Source organism: Sinocyclocheilus grahami, unplaced genomic scaffold, assembly GCF_001515645.1.
Source record: "Sinocyclocheilus grahami isolate Dianchi unplaced genomic scaffold, SAMN03320097.WGS_v1.1 scaffold979.1, whole genome shotgun sequence".
NCBI classification, from domain to species: Eukaryota; Metazoa; Chordata; class Actinopteri; order Cypriniformes; family Cyprinidae; genus Sinocyclocheilus; species Sinocyclocheilus grahami.
The window spans coordinates 249,473-266,432 of NW_015506158.1; the positions used below are offsets into that span (position 1 = coordinate 249,473).

The 16,960-nt window shown below is 37.0% G+C and overlaps 1 protein-coding gene across 1 annotated transcript in view; it reads right to left on the minus strand.

Moving 5' to 3' along the window:
- dntt (deoxynucleotidyltransferase, terminal) overlaps positions 1-16,960 on the minus strand; it is a 158,281-nt gene that overhangs the window by 72,873 nt on the left and 68,448 nt on the right. Inside the window, exon 10 of the mRNA XM_016250250.1 lies at positions 6,097-6,199. Coding sequence (XP_016105736.1) covers positions 6,097-6,199 — 103 coding nt within the window. The remainder of the gene's footprint in view (positions 1-6,096; positions 6,200-16,960) is intronic.

Consider the following 16,960-nt stretch of genomic DNA (forward strand, 5'->3'; position numbering starts at 1 on the left):
GCGCTGCTCAGTGCATTTGTTGGCTGTGTTTTACAAGCTGCTGTTTAAAGTAAAAATAACTTCCTTGCTTACAACCCCATTTCAGTCTCTTTCAATTTAAAAGTCTTTACTGCTGACTCGTAAAACAGTCTCTTGTCGCCATATAATGGCAGAACAATGAAACTAAAATCACCATCACGAACACGCACACTGTTTCCCAATACTAAATACTATTATTAGATGCTACTATTATTTATATAAAATATTATTTATTGAATAATAATACTTAATAAACAACAACAGTTATACAAATATATAAATACACACACTTAAATAAAAATCTCTTTAACTTCTTTGATTAATTTCCTTTAATTTGCTTCAAATTAATCACCAATTGAACCCTGAATTGAATAAACAAAATCGAAATCAGCATTAGTTTTACTGAAACTAAACAGATACTGAAAGCAAAAACAGCCTGTTTTCTGTGGCCTTCAAGACTAGAAACTCCCAATGAACAAAAGATCTGCTCAGCAAACTAAACCGTGATTCACTCTATCAATAAATCTGTCTCCAGCTTCAGTGTCCTGAAGTCCATCATCACTTCATCACTCAGTTTCACAGAAACACTTTACACTTCCACACTACTGTGACATTCAAATCCCTTCTGTCATATCCGAGCACACATAGAAAGAGCAAAGGAGTATAATTTTGTTCTTCTATCCATGTGTTACAGTGATTTTTGTGTTCATCTGCTTCTCCCATTTGCTTTTTTTTTTACATTGACTATAACTCTATACAGACTAATACAATCAGACACAACAACAATTGCTCAAAATGTATTACAATATATACTAATAAATTGAACATTCACTTCAATGGTCTGAGAGACTGGATGCTTTCAACTGATTTCTATTGAACTGTCAGCAACTGAACTGCAGCTCAAACTATTTCAAATATAGTGAATTAAGCTACAAACTCCATTATAATGCACAATGTTTCCATCTAACATGTATTTTGAGCTGCAGCTCATTATATTAATGGAGTGTTTCACTAGTTAGCAGTAAACCGGCTACATCACCTGAATATGTTCCTAGATTTGTGTTGGATGTTATCTTTGGAATGGAAACATGGATATTTTTTCACTAGCAAAACCAGGTCAATAAATACATTTTTTGAATTTCGACATCGCTTGTGATGATTTGAAAAAGCAAGTAGTGATGGGTGAAACGGAGCTTTTTGAACTCTGAAAACCTTTGCATCACAAAATGATTTGTATAAGAGCTCCAAGTGTATTGCGAATCATTTGATTCAGATCGGGACTATATAACTAGCCTATTATTAAACCATTAAGGCAGTACAGTTATAAAAACAAAAGAAAGAAAGTATAGCCTACACAAATACAAATCCCTTTTAAAAAAAATAATCATGGTTTTATTATGGTAAAAGTGTAATAACAATGTTATATATATATAAAACCATGGTTATATTTTCAAAATGGATGTGTTGCCAGGTTAATACAAAAAAAGAAAGAAAAAAGTAATAAATTCACAACTTTAAGAGGACTCATATGAATATAGAGATGCAGTTTTTACTGCTTTAGGATGAACAGAGCTTTTGGATAGTTCCCATATACTCATCTAAAACAACTTTGAATAAAAAAAGAGAGGTTTGGAGCCAGATTTTTGTTTGTGTGTGTTAAATTTAGCTTTGCAAGAAACACAGTTAAGTTATATTTTCCTATCTACTCTTAGTCAAGCCATTCAAAGAAAACACATTTAAAACAGAAAGAAAAGACACTTTCAAAAGTGTTTAAAACATATTTGTACAGTTCAGTTGAATGATAAAGCGTACCCTCTTTAGTTTACCCACTTTATGTTGTTAAACTGAATGTACAAAGCAAACTGTTGCTGAAATATCCACAAACTAAAAAACAACACTGAAATAAGAGCGCGTGGTTTATCAGATCAAAATCAGATGTTTATCAGAAGGTTTACTGTAGAAGATTACTGTCAGAATCATCATCGGTCCGATTCATTCATTTTTAATATTAAAATAAAATGATGTACTGTACGTGATTAAAACACCCAGTGCTCTGATGCAGCTGTAATGTTGTGTAATTATTGTCTAATGAATATGCTAAAGTTTTCTTTATGAATTATGAGTATGTTGGCTACCGTAGCTATACATAAAGATGACATGAAACTGTGGTCAAAAGTCAATCATAAATGCAGAAATATTGGGGTGTTGTCTGCTGTTACGTCCCCACATGTCAAAATTGAAACTTCTGATTTCACCATAGTAAAAACTGTTGTTTGTAACAATATGAAGTAGAGCTCCTGAAACCCCCAAATCACTATAATGCCTATTGTCTTTAAGGGCTGGTCTTGTTTGATTATTTACAAATCATCACCCTAATCAGGTGTGTTTTCACACTGGTCTCCTGTTTTGTCTTTCTTTCCTGCTCTGTAATCAGCTGCCAAACATTAGAGAAAAGAGGGAGTTGTTTATCCACCAAGCGCATGAACAGCCCCATGATTGTTTTAAGTGACCATTAAAGGCCTTCTGCCCCACAACAGCATCTCTGTTAGTACAGGACAATCAAAACCACGAAACATCGATGAAATCACAGAGAGCATCAGACACACTCCAGCACATCTGATGAGAAACTTTCCTCAAGACGATCCATGTGATTTCAGCAAAACACAGCGAGAACCAGTGCTTACATTCACACTTCAGGGGGGACTTACAGGACATCATCCACAAAAACAACACGTTCATATACTCAAACGTCACAGATCCTAAGCCAACCCTCTAAGCATGTGTCGGAAATGAGCTGAATGATCCCACATGCAATATTTAGCTTTGACTGAGATATAGATTTTCAACAGTGACCAAACAATAATTAAACATTAAAATGCTAATTGCCAAAACTAAATAGCAAGACAAAATGTAAAAAATAAATAAATAAATAAATAAAACTATTAGACACTAAAATACGAAATAAATTCTAATATGCATATAAAGTAAACAAATGTTTTGAGTGTATGAAATAAAATAAAATACAGTTGTTATTGATTTTTTACATCTACAAGGTTTTCCGGCAAACTAAAGTACAAAACGAAGGAAGAAATGAATGAACCTAGTGAAAAATAAATATAATAAAATGTATTTAAAATATAATGTAATAAGTATAACACAAATATAACAAATATAACACTTAATAAAAATACCCTGCAATTGTACTTCTGGTGTACTAAACTGGTATCCTTAAAGGTTGCTAAATTGGAACAACTAATTTTGTGCTTAATGCACTTTAATTGTGTGGAAGTAGTGCTGAAGTGTATTTGATTGTGCTAAAATGGAACTATTGCAAGTACTCTTCAGGTACACTTTATATATCTTGCATTTAAAGACCTTTATAATTTAAAGATAGTACAATCCTCATCAGTAGTGACATTAAAACACATAGGCTTAATATTAAGAAATGTGCATTGTGCACAAGTAGTAGTCCAAATAAAGTTTAATTATCATTTGTATTTTAGTAAGTCTTGAGCGATATGTCAGTAAATATGTTAAAGGGTTATTTCACCCTAAAATGAAAATTCTGTCATTAATTACTCACCCACATGTCGTTCTAGCGTGTTTATATATATATGCACACACACGCTCACACACCATTAACTATTAAAAACTATTAAAATAAAAACAACGAAATACTAAAAATGTAATGCATATAAAGTTACTAACATACCGAGTTTCAAGTTCCTAATTAAATTATTAAACTGTTAAAATAAAATAACTCTAAAATGTAAATTAAAAAGTAAGTTACTAACACATAAATATATTAATATACAAATATATAATAAAACAAACAAATACAATAATAAAAACTTTAGTTTTTTAAGTCTGTAAAACATAAACATTCACCATCAAGGTTTTCAATGCAAATTAAATTACAAGAGAATTCCAAGAAAAGAACTACTAAAACTGTAACTAAAAAAGACTTGCAATGAAAGGATATATATTATACATACTTTCATTGTAAGTCTTTGTAAAAGATTCACCATCAAGGTTTCCCCAAGCATAACTTTCCAAACTGACAAGTGTATTTTTCAAAGTAGATCATCTTTTCTGAAGCGAAATGCAAGATCATTAATTTTATGCACTGAGAAACTGAAACAAGGGGACATAAAACATTGGACCATGTATATACTAATGTGACTGATGCCTACAAAGTCACATCCCTCCCCCACCTGTGTCAGTCTGACCATCTCTCTTTGTTCCTGCTCCCCAAGTTTGCCCCGGTCATCAAACGTACATGACTCCACTCTTCAGCATCAATTCCAGCACACAGACTGGAGTGAGTTTGCTGCCCAGCCCACCACAAACTCTCAGATAGACATTGACACTTACACCAACTCTGTCCTGGAGCACATCAACAGGTGTGTGAGCAGAGTGACTACACAGAAAAAAATAATAAAATTTCCCCAATCAGAAGCCCTGGATGTTTACTCCACTCTGTGTAAGGTGAATGCATGGAAGGCAGCTGGCCCTGATGGAATACCTGGTCGTGTGCTTAAAGCCTGTGCGGAGCAGCTGGCTGAGGTCTTCACGTACATTTTCAATCTGCCCCTGGCCCAGGCAACTGTCCCCACTAGTTTCACAACCTCCACCATCGTGCCAGTACCGAAGCACTCCACTGCCTCGGCCCTTAATGACTTCCGTCCTGTCGCACTCACCCCCATCATTGCCAAGTGCTTTGAGAGGCTGGTTGTATCCCATCTAAAATCCTGTCTCCCTGCTACACTAGACCCATACCAGTTTGCCTATCGCCGCAATAGGTCAACAGAGGACGCCATCTCTACGGCACTTCACTCTGCCCTCACCCACCTGGACAGTCAAAATACACACGTGAGAACGCTGTTCATTGATTTCAGTTCTGCATTTAATACTGTAATCCCCTCCAAGCTCAGCCAGCTTGGAATCAGCACATCCCTCTGCAACTGGACTCTCGATTTTCTGACTAACAGACCCCAGTCTGTTAAGTTAGATAAACTCTCCTCTTCCATCATCACCCTTAACACCGGCGTGCCACAGGGCTGTGTGCTGAGCCCTCTTCTGTGTTCCTTATTGGCTCCAACACCATAATCAAATTCGCAGATGACACCACGGTGGTAGGTCTGATCAAAGATGAGTCAGCCTACAGCTACCAACAATCTGGAACTAAACACCCAGAAGACAAAGGAGATCATTGTGGACTTCAGGCGGACTAGGAGTCATGCACACACCCCCATCTACATCAATGGAGCTGTAATGCAGCGTGTGCCGAGTTTCAAGTTCCTTGGCATCCACATGACCTCACCTGGTCCCTAAACACCTCCACCCTGGTCAAAAAGGTTGTATACTTCTTACGGAGCCTTAAGAAAGTTCACCTGAGTCCCAGGATCCTTATGTACTTCTACCGCTGTACCATTGAGAGCATACTCACAAACTGCATCTCAGTGTGGTACTAGTAGGCTCAAGAAGAGCTTCTTCCCCGAGGCTGTGACCCTTCTGAACTCCACACCACCAATCTAACCTGCACCTGCTCTCTTACTGCATTGGTCACAGTATGTTACAAACATGTATTTGCACTATTCATATTTTGCACAGACTGTACATTGTTCACGCTATTACACTGTACGCTGTCTAACATTGTTACTGTACAAAGCACAGTAAACTATGTCTAAACTAAACTGTTATTTTGCATAGACTATACATTGTTTAACAACAACACAACCAATTTTTATTTATTTATTACCACTGTTCTTACGTTGCTGCTGTTCATATTGTACATATAACCATACATTGCACTCCTTTTTATATTATGTACATAATCTGCTTAATATTGTATATAGCAACTCCACTGTACATACTGTAAATTACAGCTTCACTTACTCTGCACTTAGCTGTTTATAAAACACTATATTCTTGCACTTCTGGTTAGATGCAAACTGCATTTCATTAGCTCTGTACGTGTACTCTGCATAATGACAATAAAGTTGAATCTAATCTAATTTCAATATTTGGCCAAACAATCTACAGATAAAAGCTTTTCAGCAGAAGGTGTTTCTGTACCTGGCTTTTGAATCGCTTGATCACGGCGGGCAGAATCACGTCCTCCTGTCCGGCCTCAGGTGTTTTAATGATGAAGTCCACATCGTGACCAAACTCCTTCCCCCTGCACATTAAACACACACACACACACACACATTATACACTGAATGCATGCTCATCTGCATTAAACAGAATCAGACGCAGAGTGTCAGCGGATCGTATGATGAGAGACACATAAGCGTGTGAGTAACCATACGGGACGAACGGCTCGTTTAATGCCTTTGCCTTTTCCTGTTACTCAAATAAGGCATTTGGCCTGCGTCATTAAACTCTCTTCTGCCGGAGCTGTCAGACGCTTATGAGTTTCACTGCTGTGTAGAGAGATTATGAAAATGAGTCTCCAAAACTCAAAGGCCTCGCATGCTCCAAATTCAGGTGGGAGGAAGGAGATATTCAGAGATATTTATGTAAAATACATATAACAGCTTGTGTGGAGTAAAAAATCAATCTTTCACAACAGTTCTGTGTTTAAAATACATCCAATGGCTGTTTAGTCAAATTTAAACTGTAAACAAGTATACAAAACACAATTTATGATAAGCAAAAATGAAGAAAGTAACATACAAATATATCACACCAATGTGCTGTCCATCAGAAATTAACGATTGAATTATTATTGAAAATAACAACCCCACAGTTCAACATTTCACCTGTAATATATAATTAAAAACAAAACCAACTCTATAATACATGTTCCTGGTCTTATTGTGAAAAAAAAATACTTTTCTAAGTACATTTTTTAATAAATAACTGAATACATAAATAAAAAATATTCTAAATAAATCAATTTCTAAATGAATACATGAATGCATGTTCTTTTTTATTTGTACCTTTTTTTAAATAAACATTTATATATCAATAAATTGAATTTTATGTACATTTCTAAATAAATGCATTTCTAAATAAAACATACTGTACATACATTTCTAAACAAAGACAGAAACACATTTGTAAACAAAGACAGAAATACATTTCTAAACAACTAAACTACATTATAAAGCACATAAAAATTAAAATGCTCTAACTAAACAGAGCAGATAAATAAATAAATATATTTCTATTTTTAAAAATGAAATGTACAAGTCTCTTAGTAAATACATTTTGAAATCAATAAATTGCTAAAGAAAATACTTTTCTAAATAAATAAATTTCTAAATAAGTTAATATTTTTCCAACCAAATAAATATCGACATTCTAAATAAATACACTCATGCAACCTCTGTCATCTTTAATCTTTGTAGTCTAATATCTCAATCATTCACCATCAAATCAATTCCTGATGGGTAAAACTGGTCTTTTGACTCAGAATACTATAGTTACTGAAATATAGCCTTGGTCTCATTATATATATATATATATATATATATATACACATATACTGTATATACATGATGATATATATTACATCTGACATATTTGAATGGATCAGATGGTGCCACATTCACGTCAAGGACCATCTGAAGTGATAAAAGCCGAACACTGTAAAGGTACACTTGAGCCGACACAAACGAGTGTGAGCAGCAGAACAGCGTGTGAATGCGAGTTAGTCTGCTTTGAAAGGCAGGCACTGGAAGAGAAAAACACAAGCGTATGCACATTACGACGGATAAGATGCTCTCAAAACTCTGAACTTGCATTTCTCTTTTCTCCTGCTCGCAGATGTAGTGCCGAATAAACAGAACTTCATATAACCCAACATCAGGCTGCTATTCAACGTTGCTTTTCGTACAAAACCGCAAAGCAAGAGAACAGCTATATTCATCCACTTTTTAAGAATTCGTGCAGCTTGCGAATTATTTAGTGCAGGCGTTGTTTAGAAATGAGCTATTTACTGCTGGATCCAATACTGAGTTGAGAGAAAACTGCAGTGAACTCTGAGCCGCTTGTTTTTCATGAGTAGGCACAGATTTATGGCTTGACAAACTGCTTTCCTATAATACAAAACACCTGCGGCTCTGTTCCAATACCTCGTGAGCCTACAATACATGGGCAGCATCCATACATGAAACGACTAGATTGAGAAACTCTAATAAATACTTTATATAAATGTATTAATAAAAAATGTAATTAAACTTTTTTTTATATATAATAATAAATAAATAAAATTCTTAATTAAAAAATACAATAAATACAATTCTAAATACATTTCTTATGAATACATTTCTAAGTTCATAAATAAATAAATTACATTTCTAAATAATCAAATTAATTAAAAAATCTCTAAAGAAATGCGTTCCTAAAACAAATAAATACATTTCAAAATAAATAAATGGATGTCAATAAATGCATTTCTAAATTAATTTCTTAATGAATAAATTTCTAAATACATAACGCTTCTAAATAAACAAATAAATAAATAAATAAAATCTCCAAACAAATAAATTTCTAAAATAAAATTTCTAAATAAAAAACTCACTTTCTAAATAATTTTCTAAATAAATACAAATATATTTCCAAAACCTAGTGAGCAGCTTTGATCATTTCTAAATAAATAAATAACTACTTTTTAAATAAATAAATAAATAAAAATATGTTTTTCTGTTTCAAAAAAAATGTGTACTGCCTACATGAGCAGCATCCCAGATGATCAAATTGAGACACTCTAATAAATAAATAAAAGTCTAAATACATAAATAAATAAATATCTAAATATTTTTCTAAGCGTCTAAATAAACAGTTATATAAATAGATGCCTAAAAAAATAAATACATTTCTAAACAAAGAAATGTCTTAATAAATACATTTCTAAATAAACAAAAATAAAATTTCTAAATAAACATATAAATTAAAATAAATAACAAAAATTCCTAAACAATATATTTCTAAATAAATAACTTTAAAAAGACTAGCTCTAACACTAGCTTTCTATATTCTTTTTCTATTTTATCTACTTGTTTTCTTTGTTTGTGTGTGGATGTGTGTTGTATGTATATATGTATGTGTGTGTGTGTGTGTGTGTGTGTGTGTATATATATGTACTGCATTGGGCTAACCGAGACTTGTTATAGCTGTAATAATGTACTTATTTGTAAGGGAATTAATCATTATTAATTCTAGGTGGGTCTGTTGTGAGACAGATCCTACATAGCACTTGCATTTTATTTATCTTTTGTTGATTTTGATTGCTTCTATTGTCTTCATTAATGTCATTAATTAATTGTCTGCTAAATGACTAAATGTAAATGTAAATAACTAACATCCACAGTAAATTTCTAAATAAATAAATAAAGCTACATTTCTCTGCTCCAAAACTTAGTGAGCAGCCTTGCTGTCTAATGCCTGAGCAGCATCCTAAACGAAATGACTGAATTGAGACACTCTTCAAGCTCAAACAGTGCTTTTTACATTGTCACCAATTGATTGTGAAATGTGTTTGATGTTTGCATGTTCCAAAGTTAATATAGTACTGTTAGTAGTATATAAACAGACTATTTTCATGCTCATAAATAAGTGTTATGAAAGCCCAAAGCATCTCTACACTGGAACATGAACACAAATGCTTAGAGCAATGTACGCTGGATTTCATGCATGGCTGAACATCTCAGCTGAAGTAAACTTCTAGAGACTCTTAGTGGAGCTGTTCATGTAAACGTGTGTGTTCATGTCGCAGGAACTGGCTTCAATCTTCCAGGCAGAATACAGAAAAGGAAAGAGCCGTGAATGAACCCGAGCCGCGTTGCTGTACGCGCTTACAGAGGCAGTATATCGCTGGTTTTTGATCCAGACTTCAGAAATCAGGCCTCAGAAGACACTACTAAACCTTCTTCAAACTAGCTACGCCGATGGAGCACACGCCAGCTCCGTTCCACCTCCTCTGATGGAGATCTGTCAGATGCAAAGCCAAAACATCGCATGCTTAAGTTGACATGTAAGAGAGAACAAATGAATCCTAGATCAGCCAGAAGCAGCGTTTGATCCTGCTGCTGCCTTCAAGTTCTCCTGAAGTTCCTTCTTATGAGTTTAGAAATAGTGATTATGATACGACCACGATTTTAACAGAAATAAAGTGTATGTGTTGGGTAATTATAGATTTCTTACTCTTTTATTTTTACCCATTTTCCAACATATTTTTGGAAAACAAGTCATTATTATATTATATTATATTATATTATATTATATATTTTTAGTTTTTAGTTTAATCTCACTTCAGATTTTGGTAATTTTGTTATGTGCTTTTGTCTTTTTTATTTTATTTAGGTGTTTTTAACATTTCTATTTAGAAATAAACTGCATGTGTTGGATAATTGTATATTTACTTTTTGTCTTTTTTACCATATATTTGAAAAATAAGTCATTATTTTAGTATTATTCATATACTATTCTAGAATTATTATATTATATAAATATAAAATTTTTTAGTTTTATATGAAACTATTTAATCATATTTTCATTTAGCTTTTATTTTATATCCTTAGTTTTCATTTTAAATGTAGGTTAGGATTTGCTCATTTTGTTATGTGCTTTTGTTCTTTTATTAGACTTTTTTCTATTTCTATTTAGCATTCATTAATTTATCTATTTCAGTTTTAGCTTTAGTAATTTTAGTACTTCAACCTAAACTTGTTTATTTCAATTAGTCATCAAGGGAGCATTTCTACTTTTTGTTTACATGTTTCATATAATATTTATTTTTATGTTTTCAAATTAACGAAAATGAGTTTTAATAGTTTTAGTTAACAATAAACTTGTTTATTGTTTGAAGAGGGGAAAAAAACAGAGGAAAAAAGTCACAATTAATTATTAAATTTAGAAACTGCAAACTTGCTAAACTTTAAACTTAAATATGTATTCTAAAAACTCCACTCCATGACAAATTCTTCGAATTTAACGATATTCAAAACAGAACAAGTATGAAAAATACATTTAAAACAAACTTAAATTATAGTTGCAGTTATAAATCAAAGACACCATTTTTTTACAGTACAAATCCAAATGTGCACTTTGCGCATGTTTTGCATGCTTGACATTAAATGCATTAGTCGCTTTGAAATATAAATCTCATGTTTCGGATTATTAAAAACGTCTCTAGGTTACGTATGTAAACATGGTTCCCCGAGGGAACGAGACGCTGCGTCGAGATCACTTTGGGAACGCCCTTGCGTGACCGCGTTCTAAAGCACGTGTCAAATCCGTCCAATGGAGCAGCAAGATGTCACGAGCAGGGTGACGTAAGCACCAGAAAGCATAAAAGCGCATCCGGCCGGGCGCAAACCAGCTTCGATGAAGTAGCGCCTGCAGGGATGCAGGGAGTATGGCAAAGAGACGCAGCGTCTTATTCCCTCTGGGAACCATGGTTACATATGTAACCTAGAGACGTTCCCCTTCAGGAACTCGAGCTGTGTCGAGATCGCTTTGGGAACGAGAATACCCACTGCGCCATACTACCAAGTCCCTGCCTGTGTGTGTATCCTATGAGCACATCACGAAGAGAGAACTTGGGAACCTGGGGTAGATGCCAGGTCTAGGTTGTAAAAGCGGACAAAAGTGTACGGAGAGGACCAGCCCGCCACAGCACAAATGTCCTGCAAGGCCACACCCAAGCTGAAAGCCTTGGAGGCCGGAGCTTTTATGCTTTCTGGTGCTTACGTCACCCTGCTCGTGACGTCTCGCTGCTCCATTGGACCGATTTGACACGTGCTTCAGAACGTGGTCACGCAAGGGCGTTCCCAAAGCGATCTCGACGCAGCTCGAGTTCCTGAAGGGGAACTGTGACTTAGCCTATACTGCAGAGAATACTTACAAACAAACAATGGATGCTGCACTAGTGCAATTTCATCATTAGCATGCTGTCATAAAGAATAAAAGGATATATAATCTGTCATAAACCAGCTAAATAAGCAGTTTTGGTTCAGATCTATCAAAATTCTTCATCAAACTCAACTGTATCATGAACATTCACAATCACACTTCATGATCAATACCAAATTAGCATCCACTAATACCGTCATTATGGTGGCACTCATGTGAGCTTGTCATGTAAATACAATCATTCCGACGCGTCTTGAAGACAGCATTAGTCTTCCACACTATAGCTAATGGCAACAGAGTGAAACCGAGTGAAAAGAGAAGGTCTCGCGGGTCATTTTAGAGGAGCTTATTGAGTGGGCGAGCGATGTGACAGTGTTCATTTAGAACTCAACAAGCCTTGCTAATGTGCTAAAGTTCAGCGCTGGTGTGTGGGAGTTCAGCTTATCACAGAGCTGCATTAGCAGTCACTTCCAAACACAAAAGCATGCATATAAACCCACTGCTAAACAAACAATATTAGCTTTAAAAGGCATGCTAATGCTGCAGTTCAGACTGTTAGGACACAGTGACGCACGCTGAAGTGCAGAAGGTCACATTATATTTGAGCAATTTTACTTTGCATGTAAGCATGTGTTTTGCATTTGCATTCAAAAAATAAACATTGTAATTTTACTCACTGTATTGTAGTTCAAACCTGAATGAGATGTTTATGCAGCAGAAACATAGCAAAAAACATTTAAAAAGTAATTTCTATTAGGAAGTGAATGTTATACATTATTTACTGAAAATTGTCCATTATGCAATAGCTTTCAAATCTCATTTGCACTTGCATACATTAAAACACTGTTCTACCAGGTTTGACATTATATTGATTTATGGAATTAACTGCATAGCAGCACCATCACAATCTACCAGAACACCCCAGCAACCACATAGCAACACAATAGCAATCTACCAGAACACCCCAGTAACCGCATAGCAACGCCATAGCACTCTACCAGAACACCCCAGCAACCGCATAGTAACGCCATAGCAATCTACCAGAACACCCCAGCAACCGCAAAGCAACGCCATAGCACTCTACCAGAACACCCCAGCAACCGCATAGCAACGCAATAGCACTCTACCAGAACACCCCAGCAACCGCATAGTAATGCCATAGCAATCTACCAGAACACCCCAGCATCCACATAGCAACACCATAGCACTCTACCAGAACACCCCAGCAACCGCATAGTAACGCTATAGCAATCTACCAGAACACCCCAGCATCCATATAGCAACACCATAGCACTCTACCAGAACACCCCAGCAACCGCATTGTAACGCCATAGCACTCTACCAGAACACCCCAGCTACCGCATAGTAACGCCATAGCAGTCTACCAGAAAACCCCAGCATCCACAAAGCAACGCCATAGCACTCTACCAGAACACCCCAGCAACTGCATAGCAACGCCATACCACTCTACCAGAACACCCCAGCAACCACATAGTAACGCCATAGCAATCTACCAGAACACCCCAGCATCCACATAGCAACACCATAGCACTCTACCAGAACACCCCAGCAACCGCATGGTAACGCCATAGCACTCTACCAGAACACCCCAGCTACCGCATAGTAACACCATAGCAATCTACCAGAACACCCCAGCATCCACATAGCAACACCATAGCAGTCTCCCACAACATCCCAGCAACCACATAGCAACACCACAGCAATCTACCAGAACACCCCAGAAACCGCATAGCAACACCATAACAATCTACCAGAACACCCCAGCAACTAGAAACCGCATAGCAACACCATAGCAATCTCCCACAACACTCCAGCAATAGCATAGCAACACCACAGCAATCTACCAGAACACCCCAGCAACCGCATAGCAACACCATAGCAATCTCCCACAACACCCCAGCAATCACATTGCAACACTATAATGTCCCACAACACTCCAGCAACCACATAGCAACACCATAGCAATCTACCAGAACACTCTGGCAACCACATAACAACACTATAATGTCCCACAACACCCCAGCAAAAGCATAGCAACGCCATAGCAATCTACCACAACACCCTGGCAACCACATAGCAACACACTAACAATCTCCCACAACACCCCAGCAACCACACAGCAACACCATAGCAATCTCCCACAACACCCCTGCAACTGCATAGCAACAACATAGTAATTTCTCACAACACCCCGGCAACTGCACAGCAACACCATAACAATCTCCCACAACACCCCAGCAACTGCATAACAACACCATAGCAATTTCCCACAACACCCCAGCAACCACATAGCAACACCATAGTAATCTCCCACAACACCCCTGCAACTGCATAGCAACACAATAGCAATCTACCAGAACACCCTGGCAACCACATAACAACACTATAATGTCCCACAACACCCCAGCAAAAGCATAGCAACGCCATAGCAATCTACCACAACACCCTGGCAACCACATAGCAACACACTAACAATCTCCCACAACACCCCGGCAACCACACAGCAACACCATAGCAATCTCCCACAACACCCCTGCAACTGCATAGCAACAACATAGTAATTTCCCACAACACCCCGGAAACTGCACAGCAACACCATAACAATCTCCCACAACACCCCAGCAACCACATAGCAATACCATAGTAATCTCACACAACACCCCAGCAACTGTATAGCAACACCATAGCAATTTCCCACAACACCCCAGCAACCACATAGCAACACCATAGCAATCTCCCACGACACCCTGGCAACCGCATAGCAACGCCATAACAATCTCCCACAACACCCCAGCAACCACATAGCAACACAATAGCAATGTGTATTAGAAACAGAGCTAATTCTAGACAATATCTATTGAATATGTTCCACTATGCAGCAGCTCTAGAATCAAACACAGTTCTGGCAGGTTTAATGTCAAACTGATTTTGCGTGTCTGGTGTCCATTTGCACCTGAACATTTTCTGAACAGCATGATACTTTCATGATGCTTTGTTGTCATTTTTGGAGCCTGACATGCCTATTTTATTTAATTTTTAAGTTAAAAAAGCTACGTGAACGTCTTGTGTTCAGCAAAAGAAAGAAAGTCCCATGGGTACAGCATGAACGCGAGTAAATGATAACAGAAAGTTTATTTTTGGATGAACTCGTATAATACGGGTAACTGTATAATATAATTGTTAATACACACTGTAAGTCTTTCAGAAAGTGCAAACCCATACGGCTGAACTGGTGCTGCACACCCATAAAGAGCTCCTGAAAATCACTCTGGAATTACTAGATATTACATGACAGCTATTTATTTGCTGTCATAGTGAAATACGCTGGTGTTAGAGACGGCATTCTGCTTCTCAGACATCACACATCTTTAGAAGAGCTTAAGCGCTGAAACTCTAAATTAAACCCCTCTGACTTCTGTCACTTTCACAGGCTAAAAGTATGGAGATGAGAGAGAGAAGATGAGACTGCAAGAAGAAGAGTGACGCATGAGTCTTCATCAAACACACTGAGGAATAACAGCTCTTACTAAACTCATTCATGAAATCAGTGATTAGAAGTGATTGCCAAGCCAACCACTCCTATTACTATTAATGGTCACATTAAAAAACAACAACAAACAATTAGACTTTTCACTTGACACTTCACTTGCAAAATCACTTAAAATAAATCACTTAAAATATTAATAACTACATAACCATAATCTATTAATCACACAGCAACACTAAAGTAAACCCCTATAACATTCTAGCAACTGCATAGCAACACCATAGTGATCTCCTACAACACCATACAGTACTAACTGCATAGGAACATCACAGTAATCTCCTACAACACTCTAGCAACTGCATAGCAACAACATAGTAACCACTACAACACTCTAGCAACTGCGTAGCAACCCCATAGTAACCCCTACAACACTCTAGCAACTGCACAGCAACACCAGAGTAACCCATACAACACTCTAGCAACTGCATAGGAACACCACAGTAATCTCCTACAACACTCTAGCAACTGCATAGCAACAACATAGTAACCACTACAACACTCTAGCAACTGCGTAGCAACCCCATAGTAACCCCTACAACACTCTAGCAACTGCACAGCAACACCAGAGTAACCCATACAACACTCTAGCAACTGCATAGGAACACCACAGTAATCTCCTACAACACTCTAGCAACGGCATAGCAACACCAGAGTAACCCATACAACACTCTAGAAACTGCATAGCAACACCAGAATAACCCATACAACACTCTAGAAACTGCATAGCAACACCAGAGTAGCCCCTTAGAACACTATAGAAACTGCAGAGAAACACCAGAGTAACCCCCTACAACACTCTAGAAACTGCATAGCAACACCAGAATAACTCATACAACACCCTAGCAACTGCATAGCAACACCAGAGTAACCCCCTACAGTACTTTAGCAACTGCATAGCAACACCTGAGTAACCCATATAATACAATACTTTAGAAACTGCAAAGCAACACCAGAATAACCCCCACAACACTCTAGAAACTGCAGAGAAACACCAGAGTAACCCATACAACACTCTAGAAACTGCAGAGAAACACCTGAGTAACCCGTACAACACTTTAGCAACTGCATAGCAACACCAGAGTAACCCCCTACAACACTCTAGCAACTGCATAGCAACACCAGAGTAACCCATGCAACACTCTAGAAACTGCAGAGAAACACCTGAGTAACCCATACAACACTTTAGCAACTGCATAGCAACCATAGCAACACCAGAGTAACCCCCTACAACACTCTAAAAACTGCATAGCAACACCAGAGTAACCCATACAACACTCTAGAAACTGCATAGCAACACCAGAGTAAAACATACACCACTCTAAAAACTGCATAGCAACACCAGAGTAACCCCCTACAACACTCTAAAAACTGCATAGCAACACCAGAGTAACCCATACACCCATACAAAAACTGCAGAGAAACACCTGAGTAACCCATACAACACTCTAGAAGCTGCATAGCAACACCAGAGTAACCCAGTAACCCATCTAGAAACTGCAGAGAAACACC